The 27,500-nt window shown below is 39.3% G+C and overlaps 1 protein-coding gene across 1 annotated transcript in view; it reads left to right on the plus strand.

Moving 5' to 3' along the window:
* The window catches only part of TBCA (tubulin folding cofactor A), a 31,495-nt gene extending 17,198 nt beyond the window's left edge, over positions 1–14,297 (plus strand). Inside the window, 3 exon segments of the mRNA XM_074813713.1 lie at positions 2,385–2,490; positions 10,951–11,037; positions 14,057–14,297. Of these exon segments, the coding sequence (XP_074669814.1) occupies positions 2,385–2,490; positions 10,951–11,037; positions 14,057–14,137 (274 nt within the window). The 3' untranslated portion in view covers positions 14,138–14,297.
* Positions 14,298–27,500: the final 13,203 nt, after the last annotated feature.

Raw genomic sequence — 27,500 nt, forward strand, 5'->3', positions numbered from 1 at the left:
GGAGATGTGAATGTGAAAACATAATATGAAAACGTAAGTACATAACATTGTGCCTTTTGTTTTAGCTAAAAAATTAAAATAATTAAAAATGCTGGGTTTAGCGATGCAAGTTGCCTTTAGTTTCAATGGCATACACATTTCAGTAAGTGTATCAACATAAAAACTGCGTTTAGTCATCTCTCTCCCCCCTTGTTCCTCAAGGGAATTTGCTATTCTCATTCCAAAAAAATCATCTGTCTCATGGGTTGATTAAAATTAACTTTTTTGGAACCTAAAAATAGCAAAGCAAATATTGTCTGGAATTAAGTCAAGTAACCTTGATCAAACAATTAACTCATCCTCTATTAAATCAATATTTGCTGATGCTAATATGGGAGCTGGTTTCAGTAGTTGGAATTACAGCCACTGATTTAGTGTCTTTATTATTAGCAATTAGGTTGCTGTCTTTCCCCAGTACTACTTCTCAAAGCTAGTACTTGGCTGACTTGTAGAAACTGACTGACTTGTAGAAACTGGCCTAGGCAATACCTACAGTACATGCTCTACATGCTCTTAAAGCTTCTTTATAATGTTGAAGGCCCTCTCCAATGGTCTGTCTCCACAAGGGTTGAAACGAGTTCAAGTGTGTATTGCCACAGCCCAACTTACATCAACTGTTGTGGAGACACAGTTTAAGGCTATTTTAGCAAAACAATTTTTGATGATGTGAACTCTAACAAAAGCAAGGAGAGTTCCTCGTGGCAAAATCAGTATACTCTCTTTGGAATTTTTTCTCAAGCTATTACTGCAGTGGTGCTCTTGTGGCAGCTTCAGTTTACAAAAGGTTCTTGTCACCCTAGTACCATTTGGTCCATCCTCAGCAGCACTTCTAGTAGGGCACTTAACTGTGACAAGTTAGGAATTTGCTCTGATGCACTAACATGATCATGGATCTCTCTTAGACATTTATTCTCTTTTCATTTGTATAATACGTTCTTTGCTTCTTGGATCTGATTATGTTCTTTTGGCTGTTAAGCTCTCCTTAAACAATCTTATATAGGCTGATCTCATGCTTATTGTTGTTTGGGAAAGGATTTTCTTTGGCATACTGTCAGGTTCGTAGTAGCATCTCAATGTTTATTTTGGTCCTGAATTAGCTGATCAGAAATTACTTCGTTGTTCTCCAGATCCTGAAGGATGTTTTGGTTCAGATCTAGCATTATGTAATCCAACATACACCTGATGAACATATACCCAATGAACAAAGCAGGAGATGCAACAGCAAAATTGCAGTAATAATAAAGTTTGATAATGGGATTTTGCAGTGTAAAAGTTACTGTAGAGCATCAGACTAGACTACCTTAATATTACCTTCTGATCGTCAAAATATTTTACATTACTCTTGAATCTATGCTTGATAGCAAAAAGCATCCTGCTCCCAAGTATGGGTCCATTATTAGGTTTAAAAGATGGATTCTTTTCCCTTTGAAAGGTAAGCCATAAAGAAAACTGCTATAGTGTTACTTTTGTCTATAACCCCCAAACCAGCATCAAGGTAAGTAGAGAAAATACTCAAAGGAACACAAAACTATGAGGCTACTGTATAATTTGGGAATTTTACTTTTCATTATTTTGTACAGAAACTAGTATGGAAAATAATGTATTTGATGGCATGAAATGTAGTGATCAGGGAAAAAAATGTTCTGGGATCAGAGTTTGCAAACTTGAAAGTGCTGTTTCTTTTCATTTACATGTGGTAACTTTGAAAAAAGTTACTAGTAAGGATGTCTGTCATTATTCACCTACTAATGCAGGTGTAGTCATGTTACTTTGTAGTGAATAGGAAAGAGGAAAGACCACATGACTGTAACAGCCAATATAGGTCACTTGCAAAAGTGTCAGAACCTGGATGATGTTGAGAAAGTCTGGCAAATGCTGATCTAAAAGCCAGTGATAACAATGTTGTCTTTGCAGACATCTTAATATTGTTTGGTTTTGGCTACCAGTGATGTGAGGTCTTTTTTGAGATAGATAGCTTTCCTCTCTATACTACTATCTTTATTAGCCATCATCCAGATCTATAAGGCAGCTTATCTGTTTCTGTTATATATTTGAAATGAAGTACTAATATATATATATTTTTTAGGATAATATATATGAATAAGCCCACACAGAATCTTTAAAATTATTTTTAATTTAAATTACTCTCCTAAGAATCATTATACATCATAGCTAAATTCAGCATTTCCTAGATGCAGTTTTTTGCAGTGGTTAAGAGCCTTTTTTTATAAAACTGTGTATTATCTTACAGGGCTGCAGCTTTCGGGGTGGGAGTGTTGTTATCAGTGGGGTAACTTTTTACTGTAATAGAACCAGATTAACACAATCACTTGATTTAATTGCAGACTGGCAAAAGAAAAAGTTATGTATGAAAAAGAAGCAAAACAGCAAGAAGAAAAGATTGAAAAAATGAAAGCTGAAGCATGTGATGATTATGGAATTAAGAAGCAGGTAAACTATCCTAAAACTTGTTTTATAAAATCCTTCTTTGCTTTCATTTAATCATAGTCATCCTTAAATAAATTAATCTCCTGTACCTCTTCCCAGACTCCTGTTATACAAATACTAGACTAAAAAATCCTGTCAATTATAAAAGTCATAATAAGTATTTGTAGAAATTTCCTTTACTCCAGAACTGTCAAATTATAAGGAGACTGCATATGGATTACTTAGCACTTGGTGTCAGGATGGTTATCACTCACTACACACAGTCTGTATGAGGCCATCATGAACTCTCTCAGAAATACCAAGAACCTGAAAATACATGATCTGGATGCATTTAGGTAAACTAAGTGCTTGCTGCTAAGTGCAAATGTTACAGTGAAGTGAGAATTTTTGATAGTTAATATGAAGATGAAACATTTCAACTCTGGAGTATACTAGTATCCCCTTGGTAAAATCACAGACCTCAGAGATCAGTGGGTATGCAGCTGCTCCTAACAGCTGCTAGAGTTTGTAGTGAAGTCATGACTAGCAAGGTGCATGCTGTAGTTTCATCTGTTCAAGAGTATGGTTTAGTGTCACTATTACAATATGATTAAATTTTTCTTGGAAGGTTTCCCACAAAGGGCAGTGGTTGCAGACAGTTGGTACATGTCCTTTTGCAAGACGGAGGAGTGTCAGCTTTCCTTCTTACTGGGAGAAGGCTTGCATTTAGGAGACTTGCATTTATTCTTTACAGAATTGTGGCATGTATGTGCTTAACTGTGACCTTTATATTCTTTCAACTAAATATGTTATCTTTTAACTATGTTTTTTCCCAAGCATTTCCCAGATGTTTTCTCTTAAATCTTCACAGAAACTGAAACTGTAAATTAAAATTATTTTCAATTGTTTCAGTAGTCTGATGGTGTTGTGTTATAAAACCTAACCTACTGTTCTCCCATCTTCATTTTTAAACAGTGGAAGAATCAGTTAAATCTCAAAGATAAAAATTAACAAAAACAAGATAGGAGAAAGCCCTTTTAGAACAAGCTAAAACAACTTTTTATTAAGTTCAGATTTCAGTTCATATGTATATGTCCTATATACTTGGTGTATAGGTATAACTTGGTTGCTTTCATTATGCCATGGGAAAGAAGTACAAATCAAGAATTTGTAATAAAAATAAGAAATTGTATTTATAGAGCTGAGCTGTCTTCTGCCTCACCACTGACTGAGACTCTACGATCCTTCAAAATAGTAGTCTTTCTGAAGATCCTCTGGGGCTAACAAGAACTAATGAATGCAATTCCCATTTTTAGTGTCCCCCATTCATCAGATTATTTGACTGCACTGTGGTATTTCCACAGTGACCTGCAAGATATCATCAAAGTCAAAAACAGCGGAGGCTGTGAACTTCTGCTGTGAAGTGAAATGTTACACACTACTTGAAGGTATTCTTGGAGAGCAGTGACAAAAGCCTTCACAGAGAACAGTCTTGATTCACTCAGAAATTACCTCATCCACTTTGAAAGCCATCAATTCTTCCAGTGACATCTTCGCTTGTTCTTTTAGTGCACTTTGCATTCTGTAAGTTGTTAATATCTTAGGTTATGAAGATTTTGGAGGCTCAGAAAGAATGTGCACACTTTTCATAGGATCAAATCTGTTACTCTAAAGAAAATTGTATATAATCTTGAGTTTGCTCAGAACTGTATTTTGGATAGGGTTAATACTTTGAGATGTTCTTCAGGAAAGTTATATGTAGTTACACATTCTAAGACTTGCTTTTAGTTAATAATTCCTAATCTGAATAACTGTATTTATTTAAAAATATGATTGTAGTCTTTATTTCAGTAATGAAAAGCAACATTTGGGGGATGGGAATGAATTCACTCATTTGAGACTAGGAGAATAATTTTAACTATTATTTTAGCTGAGATATCAGCTAAATCAGGTATGTATATACAAACTGATCCAGAATTGAGGGACGGATGCCTAAAAAGCTTAAAAGCATTAACTACCTCTTGATGTACTACTATTCTCATTTAGCTTTCTAGTTACAACTTTGCAGTAGAACATAGGGTTTCATAGTACAGAAGTGACTACAGAAAATTTTACTTTAAAATTAATAGTACCATTCCTACAGCATATGTAGATTTTAGGGTGTGTCTGGTCTGTAAGGAGGGATCAGTTCCTTTGTAAAACAGTTAGGGTTTGACTCAGTATTTTTCACCTAACTCCTTATGCAGTGGTGCAGCTTGTGGTTCCTGTGAACTCAAGTGATCTCTAGGCACTCTGAGGCAATGACCAGCTGGGGTAGTTGACAGTTGTTAGATCCTAGCCTTCACCTGTGCTGTCCAGAAAGACTTATTTAATGAGGAGCAGATACAGTATCAGAGAAAACAAGGACAGTTTTCTTGCAGTGCTGGTATATGCTGACTCATGAGTGCAGACTAATGATAGGAACCAGTACGCTTCTCTATTTCTGTAGTGGTTGATGTGTCTCGTACATAAACATCCTTTCCCAGCTCATGCTTTTATCTTGAGGCTTGTGAGTATGGGAAAAGCCTGAGATACCTACTTCTTATTTCCTTTCAGTGGGATTGTAGATATACTCTGCTGGTTTCGTTAACTGTCAGCATTTTTACTGATAAGAATACATAAAGTACATCTTGCTAATACACAGTTTTTTACAAGTATTAGTGAAAACAGTGGTATTTCTCTTGCTTTTTTGAGTGAATGGTAGAGTATGTCCTGAAACAGCTAAGAAGAAATACATTTGGAAACAATGTATATTGTTTTGGATAATTATTATGAAAGATGACAATTTGTTGCTAATCTATTTTCTCGATGAGTTCTCACTGAAAAGAAATTGTAAAGTTTGTAAAGATTATTTTCATACTTTTTTTTTCCTAAGAATGGATGATCTTTACTTAATCTCAACTCTAGCTCTGGTTGCTTAGGTAAGGAGGCAGTGGAAATGCTAATTAAGAGTCCAGTGCTCCCCCTTATATATTTGGACAGTATTCTTAACAAGCAGAGTTTGTATCCTTAAAAGCTAGCAGCTTGGAATTCTCTCTACTAAGTACAGGATAATATTCCTAACATACAGCTGGTATTAAAAGTGCTTTCAAACTTTGTTTTTATTGCCTGATGGGCTTTCTGAAAGAGACCAAATGGTAAAAAATCATCACTGTGATCTTCCTTCTTCCCTTCTGTTTTCCAAATACTGTTTTCCTTTTTATGTAGGCAGGTGTAAGTTCCTTTTGGATTCCAGACTTTATGCTGAAGATTAAAGGCACTCATGCAGTATTTGGAATAAGTTAGTATGGCAGCATTCCTATGGTAGAAGAGACTTGCCACCATGATGGGACATGATTAGTTTTTTCAGCTGGGCTCACTTTTCCTGTGTTCTAGAGGGAGGAAAAGATCTAGACTTGACTTTTCTCCTTCTGTCTATCTAGGGAACTTTCCATGTCTGTTCTGGTTCCAATTTTAGCAGAAATACTTCCACAGGTATTTTGTATTTCACCTCCACAAAATAGATGGGGGATTCCTTCCCTTCAAGCTTATTCTAAAACATCTCCTAACCACCCTGCTACCTTTTAGCAAAGCATCCATTACATTAAGCACAGATTCAGGATCTATATCTTATCTTAACAAGCAACCAAAAAAATCCCAACCCCCTCAGCCTCTTCCCCAAGCATAACTTGCCCTGGAAAAAAGATGGGGGGGAGGAGCAGAGAGAAAACTTGGCTCTTTGTTCTAACTAGGTTGAGCCATTCCTGTTGGGAAAGCAAGTCTCTTTTGTCGTGTTTTCTTTGTGCCACTTCCAAAGAAACCTCTTCATTCAGATGTTTCCCACCTCTCACCTGTTGACAAGGTGAAGTTTATACTTGCATCAACATGGTTCAGGTGGAATTTTGAGTTGCTGGAAGGAAATTACCTGCCTGCTGATGAAATGACAACTTTCTGTAATGGATAATTCCATTATCATCCTCTAAGTTAATTTTAAAGGAGCAATATCTGTCATTTATAATACAGTCTGTTTGATTAAAAACTTTTTCAGTGGAGGACATGAGTTTTGCTTCTGTCCTCTGAAAAGTACATCCATTTTTTAGCTTCAAGTCTGTGGTGTTCTCCTTCCACTCCCCCCACTGCTGACAACGAAGAAAACCTGACAGTTGTACATTAGTGGAAAACAGCCAGTGACAAACTATTTTCCAAAACCAGCAAAGGAGCTTTTCTGTCTTTTATGTCCTAAAGTGATCTGCTTTAGAAGAAACAGGATTAGCCCTCACCTGAGAGGAGCTGCAGAGAAAGCTCATTTGAAATACTGAGGCATTAGATCTAGACAGTTTTTTCCTCCTTAGGAGGAAATGGTAGATGGTTTGTGGTTGATACATGACCATTTCAGTTCTTGAAACACTCAAGCACTATAGAAAGAAAACAGCATTCTCCAATTCTTTACTGCAAGTTTTTCTTTGTGGTCCTTTGGAAGTGTTTTGATCAATGTATTTGGCAACTGACCTACAACGGACTGCAGTGTCCTCTTGCATCCTGTATTTGTAGATAGCTCAAGCTTCTTTTGGGTCTGCTATGTGAAAATAAAACAAGTTGCTTCAAAAGAAGTAGAACTAATAAAATTTGGCTTTTACAATTTTTGTGTGTGTTTGGGGTTTCTTCCCTCTGTATTCACCTTAATGCCATATCTCCTCTGAGTTCCTGCCTTCCCTGTGCCCAGCTCTCTTCTACATCATGTATGCTGTCCTACTCCCTGTGTCCCTACACCACCATCCTGGCTCAGCACATTGTGCCTTTATATTCCCTGGTTACTAGTGAGGCGAGAAATAATACCATACTATGGATTTAAGTTACAAATACGTTGATTAGCCAATCAGTAGCCCTAGCATGACTGTTTACTTTATGCTACAATCTCTTCCTTAGTAGGATTATTAATTTTGGAATCGTTGGTGTTCATGATACTTAGAGATGGCCTTTTTTCTTTTGAGTCTCTGTCCTTCCATCAGATGTGGTGGTAATCAGTCAATGGATTTTATGTTTGAACTTTTCATCAGAAAGTTTGTAAAAAAAACAGTAGTGCTTTTTTTAGCAAACTGAATTACTTGCATGTCTTTTTCTCTTCCTCCCTACCATGTTTGCGTAGATCCATATTGTTATGACTGTCTGCAACAGTCAAAGGGCAAGTGATTAGGAGGCAGTATGCAAAAGCATGAATATATAGTCATGTCTGTGTACATAACTGGTACATATATGACTTGTTCACATTTATCATGTTTTTTAGCCTATCTCTTGTGTTTAGAACACCACTCCTTGTCATATGAAACCATATTGTCACTATACCCTGTGGTCCAGTAGTTTATTAGGCTTCTAAGATCAAGGAAGGTTAGAGAGACCTATGGAGGTGTTCTTATTGTTATTTTCAAATTATCTGTAGATCTGCATATCTAAATCTCTTGGTTAGACAAGGGTCAGCTGGAAAAAAATAAACACCCCTGCTTCCATCTTTCTGAAGTTGATAAAACTGTTGTCCCCATTATATAATACATGTCAGTCTCAGCAAAATTGCTTCCTATTGCAGAATACTTGGTATTGACACTCATACGCAGTAATATTTATTTGTATTCTTAAATTATCAAAAATTTGATTCAGTCTAAATGCTTGGGTGGTTAAAACAGTAGCTTTGAACTTTCATTGTGGGACCTGCTAAAAATCAAAGTTGATTATGTTTAATGCCTTGGGCATTACCTCAGCTGTTTCTCATAGAGTCATGTTTAGCCTTTGTGCTTATTTTGAATGTGTAAAGTAATGGTCCGATTTTAGTTACGGTGCACTTCCACTTAAGCAACTGGTAGGTGGATCTGTATGTTTGCCTCTGTTCTGCTTTACCTGTCACTGCAATTGGGAATTTATGGAAACCAGATTGAAGGCTACTGATACTGCATTATGCACACCAGTTTTTTGACATTTGATCCACATCATGTTTAGTAAATAGACTATATACAGCCCAGCAGTTAAGAGAGCTCCATCACATCTGAGGAAACTGCTTTCTGTTGGAAGATAGACATCTGCTCCCTTAATAGAAATACCTTCAGTCATGAAAGACAACTGACTAGAAGTGTGGCCAGTTGAAGAGATTTGTTTAACTGGCTTTTTCAGTACACTCAAAGGAAAGGGGATGTCATCCTCACTGTAGCCACAATAGCTCTTTTGGTCCTATGTGCACTTATTGACAACAAATTCAATTTGCTTCTCCCTATACATATTTTTGTGCTTTATTGCTTTTGTCTTAGCACTGTATTTAGATGCACTTCAGTTACTCCAGTTTTTTAATATTTCTGTTGGCATTGTAATTCACAGAAACCTTGCAGATATTTATGGTTCTTTGCAAAGTTAGATCAGTTTCATGTAATAGTTTCCTCTGTGACCTGCTTATAATTTAAACTCCTTAGAATTCAGTCAGAAGGTTTGATAGAATTGGGAGAGCAAACATTTAAAAAATTCCAGTCCTAAAGCTTATCAAATTATTTGAACTTTTGACTTTGCTTTATTATATACATTTGTAACAGTAAATGGTCTGTTTGGGATTAGCAGCATTACTTGAAAAAATGTGTTCTATGCAGAAGTTATCAGGGTTTGCATAGGTGGCTTGGTAATCAACTAATAATACTGGTTCCACAGAATTCCTATTCTTGTCTCCAACTGTTTGCACCTACTGAATATAGTTCCAGGATTTATCGTCCTTCTGTTTTTTATTTATTATTGCATAACTGCAGGCAAATGTAAATAAAACTCAGGTATCCCTTTGGATCTCAGTCAAATTCTGGTTTGAACAGAGTGATTGGGATAGTTTTGTACTTTTATTACAGCAGTTGGGACTACAGCTTAGAGTTTCTAGGTTTATATGCCTTTCCAGATCACTCATTGAGTTGCACATATCAAATAAATTACTACTTTTCATATCATCTACCAGCTTTACAATACACAACTATTTAGCAGTGCGGGCCCAAGGAAGTCATTATTGGATATTCTCACTTCTGTAGGTATTCGTTATAGAACAAATTCTACTACATAAAGCAGAAGGCATCATCTCATGCAGTTTATGGCACCCCTCATTCTATGGAAGTTACAAACCTTTATTTATTCATTCACTGCTGAAATGTAATATGCAGTGTTCCTAGTCTTATTTTTAGTACAGTCCAACACTGAACACTTAAAAGTGATACCAATGAGAACTAGAATTTGGGGATGCTTAACTTTTTTTTTCTAAATTTGTCACCCGTCTTTGCTTCATTAAAGTGGACAGGTTTTGCCCTAGATTCTCTGATAGAAAATTAGAAACAAAGTTTTTAAGCTCTTTCTCTCAAAAATGACTTGAACTAAGAACTTAAATATATGACACTTAAAAACATGGTGATAATGTCTTACTACATAAGCTATAGGTAAGAATGTATTTATGCATACAGGAAGGCCTTATCTTCCCTTTTACAATGACCCTTCGGTACAGCAGCATTAATACTGAAGGGACAATACAACATAGGAATGACAGAATTAAATAAGCCATTTAAAGGGAATGCCTTCTGTTGCAGGTTATCCTGAATGCGGAAGAGGTTTCACATTTAAATATCTGATTTTAATTTCTAAATAGATTTAACATTACTGAACAACTCTGTACACCTTTTTTTCTCAGTGGTTGGATTTCAGATCCAGAAATGTTCTATGAAATAAATGTTCCCTTGTTTGAATCTGAAGTTGTTTTCTGTAGGAGGAGGCAGGATGTTCAGATTCAGTGGGGTGCCAGTTTAGTAATTTTGTTCAAAGTGCATGGTGAGAATAATCTTTCTCCTAAAATGAAGCACAAGGATAAGTAATAACTTTTTATGCATGATAAGCATCAAAAATACGAGCCTGCTGGTCTCTGCTTTTCATTTTTCTTTACCTTTGTCTTTCAGTCAGAGCCTCCTGCAGTGTGCACACAATGTGATCAATAACTCAATAACTTTTTTCATGCAGTAATTATCTCTATGTGGTATTATCTGAACACTGTTTTTCTTTATTACCCAAAAGATGCAGGAGATATTTATATAACCAGCTGATCCCATTTTGGATGAAGCTTCTTCACGACAGCAGGAGAAAGTTTGTTTAAATAGCCTCTTTAACAAATGCTGTATGGAAAGCTTACCAGGCAGTACTTTTCTTCTAAGGGGAAAATTATTCTAAACACTCTTTTGCACTTAATACTTTATATTTAATTAAGCACAAAGTAAATGGAAGTGTCCTGTAAATTAGCAGAGTTTTAAGCAATTATGCTGAGTGTCTTTTAATAAAAAAGCCTTTCAGAAAATAGGTACATGTGTTCTGAAGTTCCCAGATGATGACTGCACTACTGATTTTTCAGATTTATCTTAAAAAATAATGTTCCTATCTGTAATATGTTCTCATTTCATTGACTTCTAATTTTCACAGATCGAGATCTTACAGGAGTCACGGATGATGATTCCAGACTGCCAGCGCAGATTAGAAGTTGCACATGCAGATCTTACTCAACTACTAGTAAGTATAGCACCATAACCCACTGATCAAGAAATGCTGCTGTTGCTTCATGAACTTGGATAAGAATGCTTGTCTGCAGTACAATTGCAGCATATTGGAACTGGATTGAATTACTTTTTATAGGTCCCAAGACTAGCATCCTGTAACATACCAGTATTTCATTTTAGATGTCTTTGCAGACTTGGTCTTCAGTCTCTGAAAACTGTGTTAGAATATCTGAAGCTGTCTTTAATGGAGTGTACACTTAACATACACTGAAATACTGAACTGCTAGAATGGACTCTGAATTCCTGTGCTAGTTACATGCACCTGCTTTAGGTAGTTTTCTACATAATGCAGATGCATATAATATGTTTGTAGTGAACTGAAATAGTCAAAACACTTTGCTTACTACTTTTATTATGCTATGGACAAGAAACAACACAGCTGAGTCCTTGCTGAGTACTGCTTTATGTTTTATTAGTGAGGTGAGCACTATTGCCACATTTTAGGATATGAGTACCTGCAGGAGTAAATAGTATCTTGTACAAATAGATTCACTGAAACTATACTGAGTTTGGAGATCATCACATTTCTTATTTTAAAAGCTGCCTTCTCATCAAGAATTCAGCTATACATGTAAATGCTACTGTGAGGCTAAAAATACATACCATAAATTAAGCCCCAGACACATTTGATGGCTGAAATGCAAATCCCTTCTCAAAGGAAAACTCAGTATCCTCAGGTAGTATACCTCTACTGTAGTTTTCCAAAATAAATGCTCAGTACCTGGCAGGATTTAGGGTCCTTTTGTCATTCAGCTAGTTACTTAACAGTTAGCTGGTCTGGATTTCGGTGGCGTGCAGAAGCTATTGATCCATACAAGGTACTGTACAAACTTAAAACAAGGAATAGGAGGAATTACTATTGATGTTAAGAATTTGAAAGTCTTTAAGGGTTGTTTTCTGTGCTTAGCTCACCTTCAATGCTTTTATTAAAATCAACTGTATAGTAGTAGTATGTTTTTTCAATTGTCAATCTGTTTAAGCTTCTTCCTAACAGTACTCTTGTTCCAAGGTTTGTTGTTACTGGTCCCAGTTATGCTGTCCTTGGTTTTAAATATTTAATGGAATAAAATAAAAAGTATGCATACATCCAGTGTACTCTCACATGACAGCCATTATCCTGGACCTTAAGTAGGACAAAAGACATTACCTGTGTTTTTGAGTCATGTAGAACTAGTGTTTTCAATATATCTGTTGTTTCATAGAATCACAGCATAGTTTGGGCTGGAAGGGACCTTTTAAAGATCATCTAGTTCCAGGCCCCCTGCCATGGGCAGGGACACCTTCTACTAGACCAGGTTGCTCAAAGCCCCGTCCAACCTGGCCTTGAACACTGCCAGGAAGGGGACATCCACAGCCTCTCTGGGCAACCTCTTCCAGGGTCTCACCACCCTCAACATAAAAAATTTCTTCCTTCTATCTATTTTGCATCTACCCTCTTTTAGTTTAAAACCATTACCTCTTGTCCTATCGCAACAGGCCCTACTAAAAAGTCCATCTCCATCTTTCTTACCAGCCCCCTTGAAGTACTGGAAGGCCGCTATAAGGTCTCCTTGAAGCTTTCTCTTCTCCAGGCTGAACAACCCCAACTCACTCAGCCTGTCCTCACAGGAGAGGTGTTCCATCCCTCTGATCATTTTTGTGGCCTCCTCTGGACCTGCTCCAACAGGTCCATGTCTTTCCTGTGCTGAGGACTCCAGAGGTGGATGCAGTACTCCAGGTGGGGTCTCCTCCCCACCTGCTCACCTCCCTCAACCTGCTGGCCATGCTTCTTTTGATGCAGCCCAGGATACAGTTGGCTTTCTAGGCTGCAAGTGCACACTGACAGCCCATGTCCAGCTTTTTATCCATCAGTACCCCCAAGTCCTTCTCTGCAGGGCTGCTCTCAATCCCTTCATCCCCCCGCCTGTATTCATACTGGGGGTTACCCTGACCCAGGTGCAAGACCTTGCTCTTGGCCTTGCTGAACCTCATGAGGTTCATATGAGCCCACTCCTTGAGTTTGCCCAGGTCCCTCTGGATGGCATCCTGTCCCTCAGGCATGTGAGCTGCACTGCTCAGCTTGGTGTTACCTGCAAACTTGCTGAGGATGTGCTCGATCCCACTGTCTATGTTGTTGATGAAGATACTAAACAGTACTGGTCCCAGTACAGACCCCTGAGTGACACCACTTGTCACTGATCTCCATCCAGACATTGAACCATTAACCACTACCCTCTCAATGCAACCATCCAACCAATTCCTCATCCATTGAACAGTCCACCCATCAAATCCATGTCTCTCCGATTTAGAGAGAAGGATGTTGTGGGGGACCGTGTCAGAGGCCTTACAGAAGTCCAGATAGATGACATCTGTAGCTCTTCCCTTGTCCACTGATGTACTCACTCCATCATAGAAGGCCACTAGGTTGGTCAGGCAGGACTTGCCCTTGGTGAAGCCGTGCTGGCTGTCTCGAATCACCTTCCTGTCCTCCATGTGCCTCAGCACAGCTTCTAGGAGGATCTGTTCCATGATCTTCCCAGGCACAGAGGTGAGGCTGACAGGTCAGTACTTCCCAGGGTCCTCCTTTCTACCCTTTTTAAAAATGAGCGCAATGTTTCCCTTTTTCCCATCACTGGGGAATTCACCTGACTGCTGTGACTATTCAAATATCATGGAGAGGGGCTTGGCAACTACATCTGCCAATTCCCTCAGGACTCTGGCATGCATCTTGTCAGGTCCTGTAGACTTACATACATTAAGGTTCCTCAGGTGGTCACAAACCTGATCTTCTCTTACAGGGGGAGGGACTTTGCTCCCCCAGTCCCCGGCTTGAGGTCCATCCACTCAGGAGGTGTGGGAAGCAAGGCTGCCGGTGAAGACTGAGGCAAAAAAGTTGTTGAGTACCTCAGCCTTCTCCTTTTAATAGTTACATTCTTAAATTTAATCCCATGTCAATTATTTTCAAAGTACTCAAAAATTATTTTTTATTCCAGGAAAATGAAAAAGAATTGGAAGAAGCTGAAGAGTATAAAGAAGCACGTTCCATACTGGAGTCAGTGAAGCTGGAAGCCTAGAAGTTTTTCAGTACTCTCTTTATATGCATTAGCACTGGGTCCATTCCATACATTCATTTGACTATGGCTCTATTATTATTGTTGACTCGCTAAGGTTCCCTTTATGCAAATTAGCCTTTCTCTAACTGCCAAGATGTAACAAATAAAGGATATTCTGAAACATCTGTGTGTTCCATATTCAGGCAAAATAGAAATATTTCCAGTTAACCTCAATTACAAAAAGGAAAAAAAATAAACCCAGCTTAATGTAAGGATAATAATCTAACAGCTAATATACAGAATTTAATCTCAACAATTCAGGCTAAGAAACAACGTTTAGTTATATAAAGAACGTGAGGGACCGACAAATACTTTAGAATGAATTAGCATCGTAGAATGGTTTGGGTTGGAAGAGACCTTAAAGATTCACCTAGTTCCAACCCCCCTGCCACATGGGCTTTAGAAGCACCTTATATCTGAAGTAATTTCAAGCCATTGTAGCATAGCCATCTGTACTGAAAGAGGAGATGGACTAAATGACCCTTCAAAGTCACTCACCTTTTTCCCATGAAGCAATTTATCTGTAATTTTATCAAGTATGTACTCCTTGTTTATCTTTGAGCCCAAAATAGAATTAAGGGCTGATTCCAAATCTTTCTCAGTTTGCCTGGGGTTGATTCATAGAGCCCAGTTCACGCATTTACCATTGATCAAAGTTCTGTTACTTTTTCAAGAAACAGTATTTAGCAGCTGACTAGTACTGTGGATCTGCTGGTAAGAGTTCTGGACTGTGCTTTTCCTGAAAGCACCTTGGCCTAAAAGTGAGTGAGTCTTTTCAAACAAACCTCAAACCCCAGAGATGAAAGAGAACTAATGGGTAATGGAAGAATGCTTGATCTGGAAGACCACTGAAACATCATGTACAAAAGCTGTGGTGCTTTCAGAATAGCTTCTCTGAGCAGCAAACAGTAAGCTCTGCTGATGAAGAAGAAAGCTTTCTACATTAAAGAAAGATTTTTGCATTTAAGGAAGATTCTTCACTGTGAGGGTGGTGAGACCCTGGAAGAGGTTGCCCAGAGAGGCTGTGGATGTCCCCTCCCTGGCAGTGTTCAAGGCCAGGTTGGACGGGGCTTTGAGCCACCTGGTCTAGTGGAAGGTGTCCACGGGCAGGGACCATGGAAGAGACCAACCCAAACCATTCTATGGTTCTATGATTACAGCATCACACACAAGTGTTTTGTGCTTGGGATTGCCCTGACCCATGTGCAGGTCCTTGCACTTGGCCTTGTTGAACTTCATGAGGTTTGCACAGACCCATCTCTCAAGCCTGTCCAGGTCCCTCTGGATGCCATCCCTTCCCTCCAGCGTGTCAACCACACCACGCAGCTTGATGCCATCAGCAAACTTGCCAAGGGTGAACTCGATCCCACTGTCCGTGTTGCCAACAAAGATGTTAAACAGCGCCGGTCCCAACACCAGCCCCTGAGGAACACCACTTGTCACTGCTGTCCACTTGGGCATCGAGCCATTGACCACAACTCTTTGAGTGTGACCATCCAGCCAATTCCTTATGCACCGAGTGGTCCATCCATCATATCTGGGTCTCTCCAATTTAGAGACAAGGGTGTTATGCAGGACAGTGTCAAAAACTTTGCACGGGTCCAGGTAGATGATGTCAGTTGCTCTTCCCTTATCCACTAGCGCTCTAACCGTGTCGTAGAAGGCCACCAAATTTGTCAGGCACAGTTTGCCCTTAGTGAAACCATGCTGGCTGTCACCAATCACCTCTGGTTTCATAAGAGTACATGCATACTTTCTTACCAGCATTGTGTCCTAGGTGTGTAACTGCTGAACAGACACTGAACTGGGGTTCACAGCACAAATGAACTGCTACTGAGCAGAATCTGTCTTTTTACTCACTCCAGCCAGCTAAGACTGTGGACCTTCACCAGGAAAGGTAGCCAGAGTAGACAAAGCAGATTACATGTCTTAGCTAACCAGCTGCAGTCATCTCAACAGCAACTCTGTGCTTGTGGCCATCGCATGGAATGTGGTGAATAAGTGCTGAGCTGAAAAGGAGGTGTGGGGAGTATGTTCATACCTAAAAGTACTTCTCGTCTCCAGATGCCTCTGAAAGTGTCTAACTTCTGAGGGGACAGCAGCATGATACCTGTAAAAACTGTAACAAAAAATTGTGACAAGGCAGCAATAACATAGGGCCAGCCCCTGAAGGGTGGATTGGTAGAGCCATGCAGATAACGCATGCTAGCAGAACAGTTGATCCAGTGACATAATGCAGTTGACTGCATTTTTCCAGCAGTGCTCTGAGTGCCCAGATGCACATTATTCATAAAAAAGATTATTTTTGCTGACAAAACATCATTTAGACTGGATCCAAGTTCCATAGCAAAGTAAAATGCAGAAAATTAATCATAAACAATAGTATTGTTACTACCCTCCCAGATCCCAAACTCAAAAGGCAGTAGCACATCAATTAATACCGTGTTATTTCTGATTTTAAAGTTATCTACTCTTTTTGGAGATACATAGTATGCATTAGCAGACACAAGAGACCATTCCAAAAAAGAAAAATCCTGTGGGCAACATTTTTTACCTCCATTCTTTCTGAACCTTGTCACTAGATTTACTGATGCCTTTCAAAGTCTACCTAAGACAGACAAGCTGTATTTACCTTTCCATATGATGATATATGTTAATTTATCACTCGGTCTTCATGCTGCACTCTTATAATTAATGCATTTTTTACACCCTGGACAGAGGTACTATCCTTTCAATTATGGTTCTCTTGCTGGCAGAATATGTTTAAGAAATTTCTCAATTACTTGCCAGTTGAACAAAGCATTTGTTTTACTGAGAGGTCATAGCAGAACAGGAGTCCACATTACACCCGGACTGAAGAAACAAAAGAGGTGATTTGAGAAGACAGACTGAAGATAAAAATTTGAAAGTTATCATTGTAAGTTCTGTGCCCACTGCTCTGATCATGTGTTTCCTAGTTAGTACCTCCTTTTAAGTTCACCCTTGCACAGTTAAGTTTCTTACCTTTTGATTCAGAATATCTGAAATACAACTACAGAACAAACTGGGTACCTTCACCTAGAAACTAATTCTTAAGCCCTCAGTTGTACTGTATAATCAAAACTGTAAGTAGTGTCAAAACTCTGTCGTCTAATTTAAAATCCTTCCTTCACTTGAAAAACTTCCACAACACTCAGGTAATTTCTTATAACTGGCTAATTTACAGGCCAGTTGATTTTGTTATGTTACTATAAATGTTTTAATTAATACAAACCATTTTCTCACCCAGCAATAATTTCCCAAGGATTCTTTGAAGGTAAGTTTCTTATATTCATAAAAGTAACCGTAATTCTAAAACAATGTTTCTGACAGGCCTCCAATATAACATATCTCAAAATAAAGTCCCTCAAAATAGTCTGCATGAAAAGCAAGCCTTGCAATTTATTAGCACCATCTTTTGGGTTGTTGTTTTATGGTGTTTATGTTCTGGGAGCAAGATCCAGGAAAAGAACTTATATTTTCTTCTGAAAACCACAGGTTGTACTTGGAATACCTAAGAAGAGGATTCAAGAAACATCCGTGCTTCAGCACAAACCATAGGAAGCACACCATTAAGCCACAAATCCCTTCCTCACCCCTGTTTTTCCAGCTCTAATTTCAATAATTAAGCTGCATCTCTGTCTGGGATTTGCAACCCTGAACCTCTGCTTAGAGTCCCATGTCTGTGTCAGTTATTTCTTCTGAAGCGCAAGCAGAGGAAAGAGCTGCCACTGCATCCTTTTACCCTTTTATTTGTTAGCCAAACAGGTACTGCTTCCTTGAAATATGGAAATCTGTTCTTACAATTGGCCACACTAGAGACCAAGCAACACCACAAATAAGACAACTGAAATTTTATACTAAAAAAAATTTTGAATTACTAAAGTAGTATGGGGAGCAGGGGAAAGCACAATCTGGTCCAAAAGCACTTGCACAAGGAGCATCTCTATGTACCTTGTCATTTATGGCCATAGCTTACTAGCATAAAAGGGAAGAGACAGAATAATGTATTTTTTTCAAATCAAAATATTGCTTATTGAGTTGAATTAGCTGAATTCCACTAAGATCACACAGCATAGGTTAAAAGGAGATTTATCCACTGAAACAGTTTCAGAAGGGACAGTGTATATCAGGTCCAACACTTAACATCCAACAGAATAAGCCTACCCTGTAGGCACATAATTAGCTACAAAAAAGGACTACAAGTTACATCTTCAGGCTCCAACATCCTTTAAGAGGAGGGAAGAGCCAACTGTACATAGATATTTTGGGTTAAATCCACAAGAAGAATAAAGGTGGTACAACACATCCCTTTTAGAAGCACTGCTAAACACCTGAGGTAGGAAGAGGACTGCAGAGCACAGAACCAATTAGCGCAGTGCGACTGAATCCAAGGGCAAGCATTTCATAGATGTCTAATGCTCATGGATCTGCAGAATATAATGTATCCTGTGCTACAAACACTTGCAACATGCTCTGTCATATTTTGACTTTCAGGCAAGGAAAAGTTTGGGCTTTCAGAATGGCATTCACAAAAGGCAATAAACCAAGCAAGAAGTTTCTAGCCAGCAGGAAATGTAAAGATTAGGAGCAGGAAAAGAAAGGCATTATCCACCATCTAGAAGACCTGTTTTCAAATCCTTTCTGCTTAACCTGAAGCAGAGTCTTGAATACAGATCTGCCAGTTTAAAAAAACAAACAAACAAAACCACAAAAAAAAAAAAACCCACACCCAAAAAACACCACACACAGAGCTGCTCTATTTCCTCAGAATAACAATACTGTTTTGGCAACCCACCTCCTCCACCTCTGGTAAAAGCCTTCATCTCTGAGCTGCAGTTGATATCCTATACTCCTCTTAACACTGGCTGAACTGGCTTTAAAAGCCCAGGCTAAGACCTCTCCCACCAAATATCCAGCAGCCACAGTTCAAAACATTCTCTTGGGGTGGGGAGCGGTGGGGGCAAAGAAATGAAAAAAAAGAATTCAGGTCCTTGGTCTAACTTAAGCCAGAAGAGGGGTTCAGATCAAGGAAAATGCTTAGCTACTGGGCAATACCTGCCACTCATTCCTAACAGACTGGGGTCCTCAGCATTACATTAGTAGGATAGGTGGCTGTACATCCTCTTAGACTAGGTAGTTACCAAGAATTTACTACTAAAATGGAATGGTCTCACCACCCCAAAAGGTGCAGTTCCATTCAACTGAACTGTATGGCAAAAAAGATGAAAGAGGAAGTGTGTGTATTTAATATGTGGGCAATACAAGGCTGTTTCATATCTTGAAGGACAAGATTAGAAATCAAAGCGTTTCTGACAAACTGGAGAAAGTTTAGAAAATTGTATTTCATTAACAACATATTTAAAGAAGGCAAAATGCAAAATTTTACATGGCAGCAGAAATTATCTGCTGCACAAACACAGGAAAAGTTAAAAGCCAGACAGCATTTCTGAAAGAGATCTAAGGGTTTTACTGAATTATATGCTAAACACTAGCCTAGCTCACAAGACATGGGCAACAGCCCTTCCACTCTTCTTTGTATTAGTAAGGCTTCACCTAGAAGCATTATCACAGATAGAAGCCACAACTAAAGGAATGAACAAATAGGAAAAATTCAGAAGAAAAAAGTGAAAACTACCAAGAAGACTGAAAAACATTCTCTGAGAAAGATGGAACAAATCCTAACATTTTAGCCTGGAGAATACTGAGGGTGGTAATTGTAAATAGTCTTCAAGCATACACAAGATTATGGAGGAAAGGAATAAGCTTTTGCTTGGCAGAAAGAGTGAGATGCAATGAGCTTCAGTTACAGTGAGGAGAAAAAAAAAAAAGTCCAAAGTGTTCCTCCCTACTCAGAAACCACTAAGACAGAGCTCTGGAACAGACTTCCAAGGGAGGCTGTTGAGATGCATTCCTAGAGGTCTTTTCCTGACCAGGCAGCTCTGTCACTCATGCCACAGGGACAGCTGATCCTGCTTCATACTTACATATTAGCAAAAAGCATCTAAAGGTGGATGGAGCAACTGTCCTTCCCTCAGCAACACTCATCCTTTAGACTCACCCACTCACACAGGAATGTAAAAGGCAAGATTTGTGACACAGCTAAAGTGAACTACTCTGAATACTGTGAAGAGGTGATTGCCAGAGCCCCCTCAAAGGAGGGTATTTCAGTGATACATACCAGACCTTTCAGACCTTGCACTGCACGTTATAATGTAGTGCATTCAAAGAAGCTGAAAATGGTCCCCCTGAACCAAAGGACTAGATTATGATCAAAATGAAGTAATTTTGTCTGGCTTCTCACTTTCTATTCACATTTCTGAACACTCACCACTGATGTCATGACAAAAATACCTTAAATTCCCACTTGTCAGTGGTGGTTATTTTGTGCACAAGCAACTTGTTCAGGCAAAGGTAAGAGGCCAGAAGTTTGGACTGAAGCTGGAAAATGAAGGATGGAGCTTGCAAGGCACTAGAAGTGAACTGTAGGGCCTGCTGGAAGCAACTGGGAGGGAAGCAGCAAATCCAGCTGAAAGTCTCATCCTTAGTACAGACTCAGTGCAGGACTACAAGCTTGAGGGAAAGGAGAAGGAAACATGCTGCTTATGGCCTAACCATCTTAACAGCCCTCCTCCACCTGATCACTCAGAGCACCCACTGTTTTTAAGGTCACCACAAATAGAAAACACAAAGGAGAACCACTTACTCGGTTCTCTTCCGTGTGCAATCTTGGCTATATTCTGTTATTATATATAAGAGGCCTCATGATAAATTCAAATGATGGGCTTAGGGCTTCAGAGTATACAGCAGAAGAGATGTGAAACTGAAACTGACACCTTCCCCCAGTTTTTTAAACACATATTCAAACACACTGAAAAAAACAGCACTTGAACTTTGCAGATTACTTGCGTGCATGTCCTACTATCCAGCATTTCAGGGCAAATGTCACTGGAACTCAAAGTTCAGAACCTAGAACCATTCAGCATTAACATTACCTTTAACAGGAAGAAGGAAATCTTCAATTTTGCAACAGTTTTGTTTCCTTATTGTTCTGAAGTTCCTGGAGATGCTACATTAGATGGAAGGAAACCCAATGACCTACGGAAAGAGCCTCAATTAGTAAGGCTAACAGAAGCTGAATAGGTTGAAATTGGAAAAATAAGCACATTATTTATGTATCAATTACTACTTGCTCCCCACTTCAACAAAAGGAAATAAAATTTTCTCATCCTTCCTAACAATCCAGAGGCCTCCTCCTGCCCCATCATAATTAGTGGTAAATTTCACCACAGCTCTCCAGAAGCAATCAAAAAGGCTACCTAATTAAAAAAGTAATTAGTTTACATAGATAGATGTGAGTGGGTAGATTAGTTTACAAAAATAAAATGAAATTTCTCTGGATGCTTCTAGTGACTTGGCTTCCTGCTGTTTTACAGCTTCTACACATTTCCAAAGGAGTGGGTTAAAAATAAATTTTAAAAAGAGACTCCATTTTCAAATGAAGATGGCACCTTTCAAAACCAATTGATCAGATATGCCAATTTTATAATTTGTTCTCTGTTTTCAACACAGATGATAAACTTCATATTTCTGCATAAAAATCAATGCTTCCACAAAAGGACTAACATGTTATGTTTCACTCTCAGTCATTTACACAATACCTACCACAATGTCATCTAGGTGCCAAGCTGAACCAATGCTGAACCTGGAAAAGGAAGGCTTGAATGCTATCACCCAGCACACCACAGGATTTGTAAGAAGCCAGACAGCTCCTGATACCAGACCACACTAAGGGCTCTTTCCCTCAGTCATCCTGCTGCCAGCAGAAGCCAGGGGAAACACCCTGGGCATGAATGCAGTTTTCTCAGGATGAAGATCACTCCTCACACTCCTGTGTGCCAACTCCTGCAATTTCCCCAAATGCAGGAAACTCAGCTGCATCACTGTGGTGACAGCAGGGAGCTGTATTTACTCTCTTGAGCTGGGGGACAGGTGGGAGACACAAAAGCCAGTAGCCAATGCTCAAGGGAAAAAGTGTAGAAGCAAGTATAACAGCAATACTTGATGAGAACTAGGAAGCCCTGCCAGGGAAATCAGTGAGTTAAGAAACTTCCTCCCTCAAAGGCTTTATCATGGCCAAAACCTATTGATAGGCCTCACCTCCATAAATGCATCAAATACTATTTGTCACCTTCAAAAAAAATTGCAATAAAAACTAACCAGCACAAGAGAGCAAGCTGCCTTCTAAACAGTGTGAAAAAAACAAACAAAAACTAAACTGTACTCTTAGTTGAGCAAATTAAATGGCTGTAAACTTCAGTTTTATACTCCTTTAAATTAAGAAGGTATACATGAAACTGAAGTTTTAAACAGTGATATCAAAAAAGATACAACTACCTATACTGAATTCTTTAACCAATTTGTTTTTAAAGGACCCAGAGACCAACTCTCATTTTGTTTGCCTTTGCTATTTTTGGAGTGCTACACCTTGATTTGAGGAATATTGAGTTAACTGGACATTTCTGGCTAATGGGGGTTTGTGAGAACCCACACTGAAGACCTCTGAAATTCCATATGTACCCTCAGGCACAGTAGATACGGGGCGGGGGGGGGGGGGGAAGCAGCTTTTGGAGTGATCAAAATAAAGCAATTTTCACATCAAAGCTAACAAACTTGAGATTACTTGGTCAACTAATTTTAAATCAGGAACTATCAGTATTATCTACACGCTATTCAGCAGCCTACATAAAGTGAGATGGTGAACCTAGTCCATTTCTGACTACATTGAGCTTTTACAGAGATAGCATCTAAAAAGCCATCACATTAGGCCCTCACTGTGCTGGGGCTGTACAAGTAAAAGAGAACAACAATCCAAGTGAATTTATGGTCTCAATGATCATGTGAACACATGAATGAGACATGCAAAGACTTTTAAAAAAGGTAACCAAGAGTCTCAGCCAGGAGGAAACGATTGTGGCCACACCACTTGGCTACTACTGGAAATCAGTTTCTTTCCACAGACAGGCAGAGCTGAGACTGCATTAAACTGGAAGGAGGACAACCAGTTGGCTTTGAACTTAGCCCCTGTGTAATAACAGCTACATGCAACAAAAGATATGGAAAAAAAATTTTTAAAACGCAGTCTTATAAGAACAAAGGACAGCTCGGAGAACAGAGGTGACAATTAAAATCCTGTAATATCATATGCAAATGGGACATTGCTAAACTATGAAGGGTTCCAAGGCAGGGTCATTTCTCCTGCGGGTAACAGAGGGGCAAGAAGGAAGAACCCATGTCCTAAATACTAGCCCCTTCAAAGGAGCCTAGAACTGAGCTGACATGGAAACTAAACTACCTTCCTATCACTAAACTATCTTCTTATCATTAAAAGTAGTACTTCCAGAGCAACATCAAGACACATCACAGAAATGGAGTCAAGGTAAGAAAGGTCAGACAGTTTTGCCAAGAATCTGCACATCCTGTGGATAAAGAGAAGATTCTAGTCCTTTCTGCACCAAACACATCACCTTTCAGAACAGCTCCTATTCATTTTTAATGACACGTGCAGGTGGAACTAGACCAACACTCTCTATTTAGACTTCCAAATATCAAACTTTACTCAAAAATTGCAACATCATCAGCTATGATCAAGAGCACTTCACAGCTGGCTTAACTTCAAAGAGATGTGCTACTCTTCATATAGAGGTCCTTCAGAAATAGACAATCTACTTTCAAGTTTTAGGTCTCCTTCATGAAGCTCAAACAGGAAAATATAAAGAATGTTCTGTAGCTTCACAGGCAGAAGGAAAACACACACACTGGCCAGATTCTTGATGAGCCAGACAAACTGTACTTTGTGTTAGAGTGATTACTAGGCAGAGCAGTAGACCACTATTGGTGCCAGGTTACCAATAGCACCACAGTTTCATTTTGTTGTTCTTCAGCAAATCAATTAGTCTCTCCAACCTTTAGTTCACTCTTCCACAAAAAAAAAAAACACCCAACCCTAAGTGTTTTAAGTTTTGTTCTCCCAGTGGTGATGTCAGGATTATTTCAATTTAGTACTTCCATCCTCTGGTTAAAGTTGATTGAACAAACTACACTTAACTGAAGAAGCAAGAAGTACTTTATCATTAAGAAATTTACACTCAAACACACAAGCTTCAGAACGTCTTGACAGTTGTACGTACAGAAGTAAATCATCCCAGGATATTTTAAGTACACAGTATGTTGTATTACAGGTAGCTAATACTGTTAACCACGCAGAAGCAATTATTCTCTTACAAGGCAAAAATCACACACATTGCAAGATTAACACATGAAAAGGTACTTTCAATCTTTAGCTGTTTTTTTAAAGTCTTCTGCACTAGAACTCAGGTTGTCAACGGTGGTAAATCTAACTGAAGTGCCCAAGTGGATAGGGCAGGATGAAGAGGAGTAAGAGCTGGAGAGCCTATTATCAGGTGGTTAGACTAACTATGGATGCACAAGAGTTGGGCTCCAGGCAGAGACTGAATCCAAATGTGCATTTCAAGCCAAAGAAAGAATCAGGCCCTACCTTCTGAAACCCAACAGCTGCCTAAAAGCGCATACACTGTGTACGTTGACATACAGCAGACTTTGCAATCCAGGATAAAGGCCTTATAAAGATGTCACCAGATGAAACATTCACCCCATCAGCTACTTTCTGAGCTACAACTAAGTGAGGGAAGTTTTACCAACACTTATATACAGACCAGCCTTATTTGAGCTCTTATTCCCACTAGGAATCTCAATAAGCAGTCCAAGGAGGCTGCTACTGTTTTCAAACATTGAGTTCAAAAAGGAACACACTTATTTTGACTGTATCGGGCTATTTTATCTCTGCCTCTCTAATTCTCCCCCTGCAGAGCAGGAGGAAGGCATACTTTGAAGACAGCACAGGAGAGAAGAGCAGTGACAGCTGGGAGCCATCTGAAGTAAAGAAGGCCATTTGCAGGAGGTTTCCTCCCCCAGCATGTCACCATCCCCTACACTAGGCTCTCTCTCCCACAGCCCCTCACTGCTTCATTAGCTGTAAATGATGAGGCTTAGGAAAGAAGCAGAACTTTATTAACATTCGGAGAGGCCAACATTGCACACAGAAACTCAATTTGCTGATCACCCCACATTGTGTTCTGGCTCCCTCCCCAATTTGGACACGTGACTTTCTCTCTAGTTCCTCACTCACAAAGAGTGGAAATTAATAATAACACCATCCTTGCCACCCTTGTCTCCAACACTGAAAAAGAAAACCCAGTACCTCCAGTTGAAAACTACTCTCACACTGCCCATCTGAGTATGAAAAGGGCAGTAATTATGATGGAGTTGCTGGACTCACTGACCCAAAAGGCCTCTTACAGCCCAGTCTTACAAGATGCCACCACTGCCATCATATTCTGCCTTTTCTGTGGCTAGAAAGCTACACTCTTTCATGACATGACTCGCAGGTGTGCTTTCATGCAAGTTTACCCATCCAAGTAATAGCTACTATTCTAGGCTGAAAGTAACCCTCCTCGAGCAGACTCCATTTATGCCAGGTGAAGATAAACCTAGTCAGCCACTTACCACACTTGTGACATGCTATTGCTTCACTGTGTTGACTGGAAGCCTCTATTAATCTGATGAGTACAGTTCCCCCAGTGCTTGTCACTAAGGGATGAGGCACCTGCAGTCTGACCGGCAGCAATCATGAGCACATGCTGCTCTTTCAATAAGGGAGGCAAAGTTAGTTTCAGAACTCTAATAATTTCATGGCTGGTCACTACTCTACAGCTAAATAAAATACTTTTTCTGTTCAGTACTCCAGTCCCCAAACACACTATTCCTCTTAACACACAAAGTACTTTCTGCCCATTACAAAATTTGATACCTTTTTCTCAACTGGAGTATAAAGAAAAAAAGACTTTCGGTCCTGTAGCTTGCCTAGCAACAGAGGATACAAAATTCTGGGTGCCGAGTCTCAGCTCCCCTCATAGCATCCTGCTTACAGGGAACACCTACTATAGTTAACCTGTGCGTTCAGTTAAGAAGGGACAGCTAGGTTTAAACATGAAGAAATCCACAAGACGTACATTGAGGTTTGTATGATTCCCTGCTACAGCAGGAGCATGAGAAAACTATCCCACATTCATGACAATTTTAGGAGGCAGAGATACTTCTTTTTGCAGAATGTCATTTCAAACATTGTAAGCCATGACTGAAATAACAGCCACTGGCCAGACTAATCAGGAGGAGAGAGGCCTGCAGGCAGAGAAGTTTCTGCCTATGCAGAGAGGAGAATGCAGATTAAGCATCCATGGTAGAAGGTCTGAAAATGAAACCCAAACAGAAAGCTGAAAAAGAGTGGGTTTTGAGAATACATTTATTTACCTGTTTCCAGCCAGTAGCAGAGTCTCCTGAGAATCCTGATTTTTTTTTTTTTTCTCTAAACATGATCTGCAATTTCTTCCAACAGAGCAAATCATCCAAAACCACCCAAATGTGTTTTTCTAGAAGAAAAAACCCAAACAAACTACAATCTTAAGAGAGCTGTCCCTTAGGGCTAACGTGTTTATGGTCATAAACGTAAGTACTATCCATAGGATATCCTGAACTAGGGTCAGGCTGGTGCCGGAACATCTCCATCGTTTTACAAAGTACCAAAATGGGAGACAAACGTCACTGTTTCAGATGTATATGTAAACAGTTTAAACTACAAAACGCTCTACATACACAAATACACTGAAAACACAGAGGTAATAAAAAAACCCCCAACCTCACCATGGTAGAAGACCCAGGAGCCACCAGTGGTCCTGCAACTCTCTGCTCTCCCGCTGCGGAGCGCAGCCTGCCCACATTTTTTGCTAATGTCACACAGACCTTTTTCCTAATCAAGAAACTTGACCTTTACTGTCTATTGCAGGTATTGGGCTGAAAAGTGAAATGTTTTTGGTGATAATGAGAACAAAATGTAGATTCTATCTCCTCTTTAAGTTTCTGAGAGCATAAGCAAAGAAAGAAAAATACTGTGGCCTTTATTTTATTTTAGTATTTCATATGCAAGCTGTTTTTCTTGATTAGATGACAAAAGACCAAGACTTGCCCAATTTTACACTATTAAAAACAAAACAAAAGCTGGGGGTGAAAGCAAAACAATGCTTTTCCCTTTGTCACACAGCATAGCCAGCATGTAATTTCCCTGGGGAACATGAGGCAGTCTATTATCCCACCGGCATCCCTTTTATTTTATGTAAAGATAGGGCTTCGCTCCCCAGCAGGCCTGTTCCCTCAGAGGGGCCATCATGCT

The sequence above is a fragment of the Strix aluco genome, chromosome Z (genome assembly GCF_031877795.1).
Source record: "Strix aluco isolate bStrAlu1 chromosome Z, bStrAlu1.hap1, whole genome shotgun sequence".
NCBI classification, from domain to species: Eukaryota; Metazoa; Chordata; class Aves; order Strigiformes; family Strigidae; genus Strix; species Strix aluco.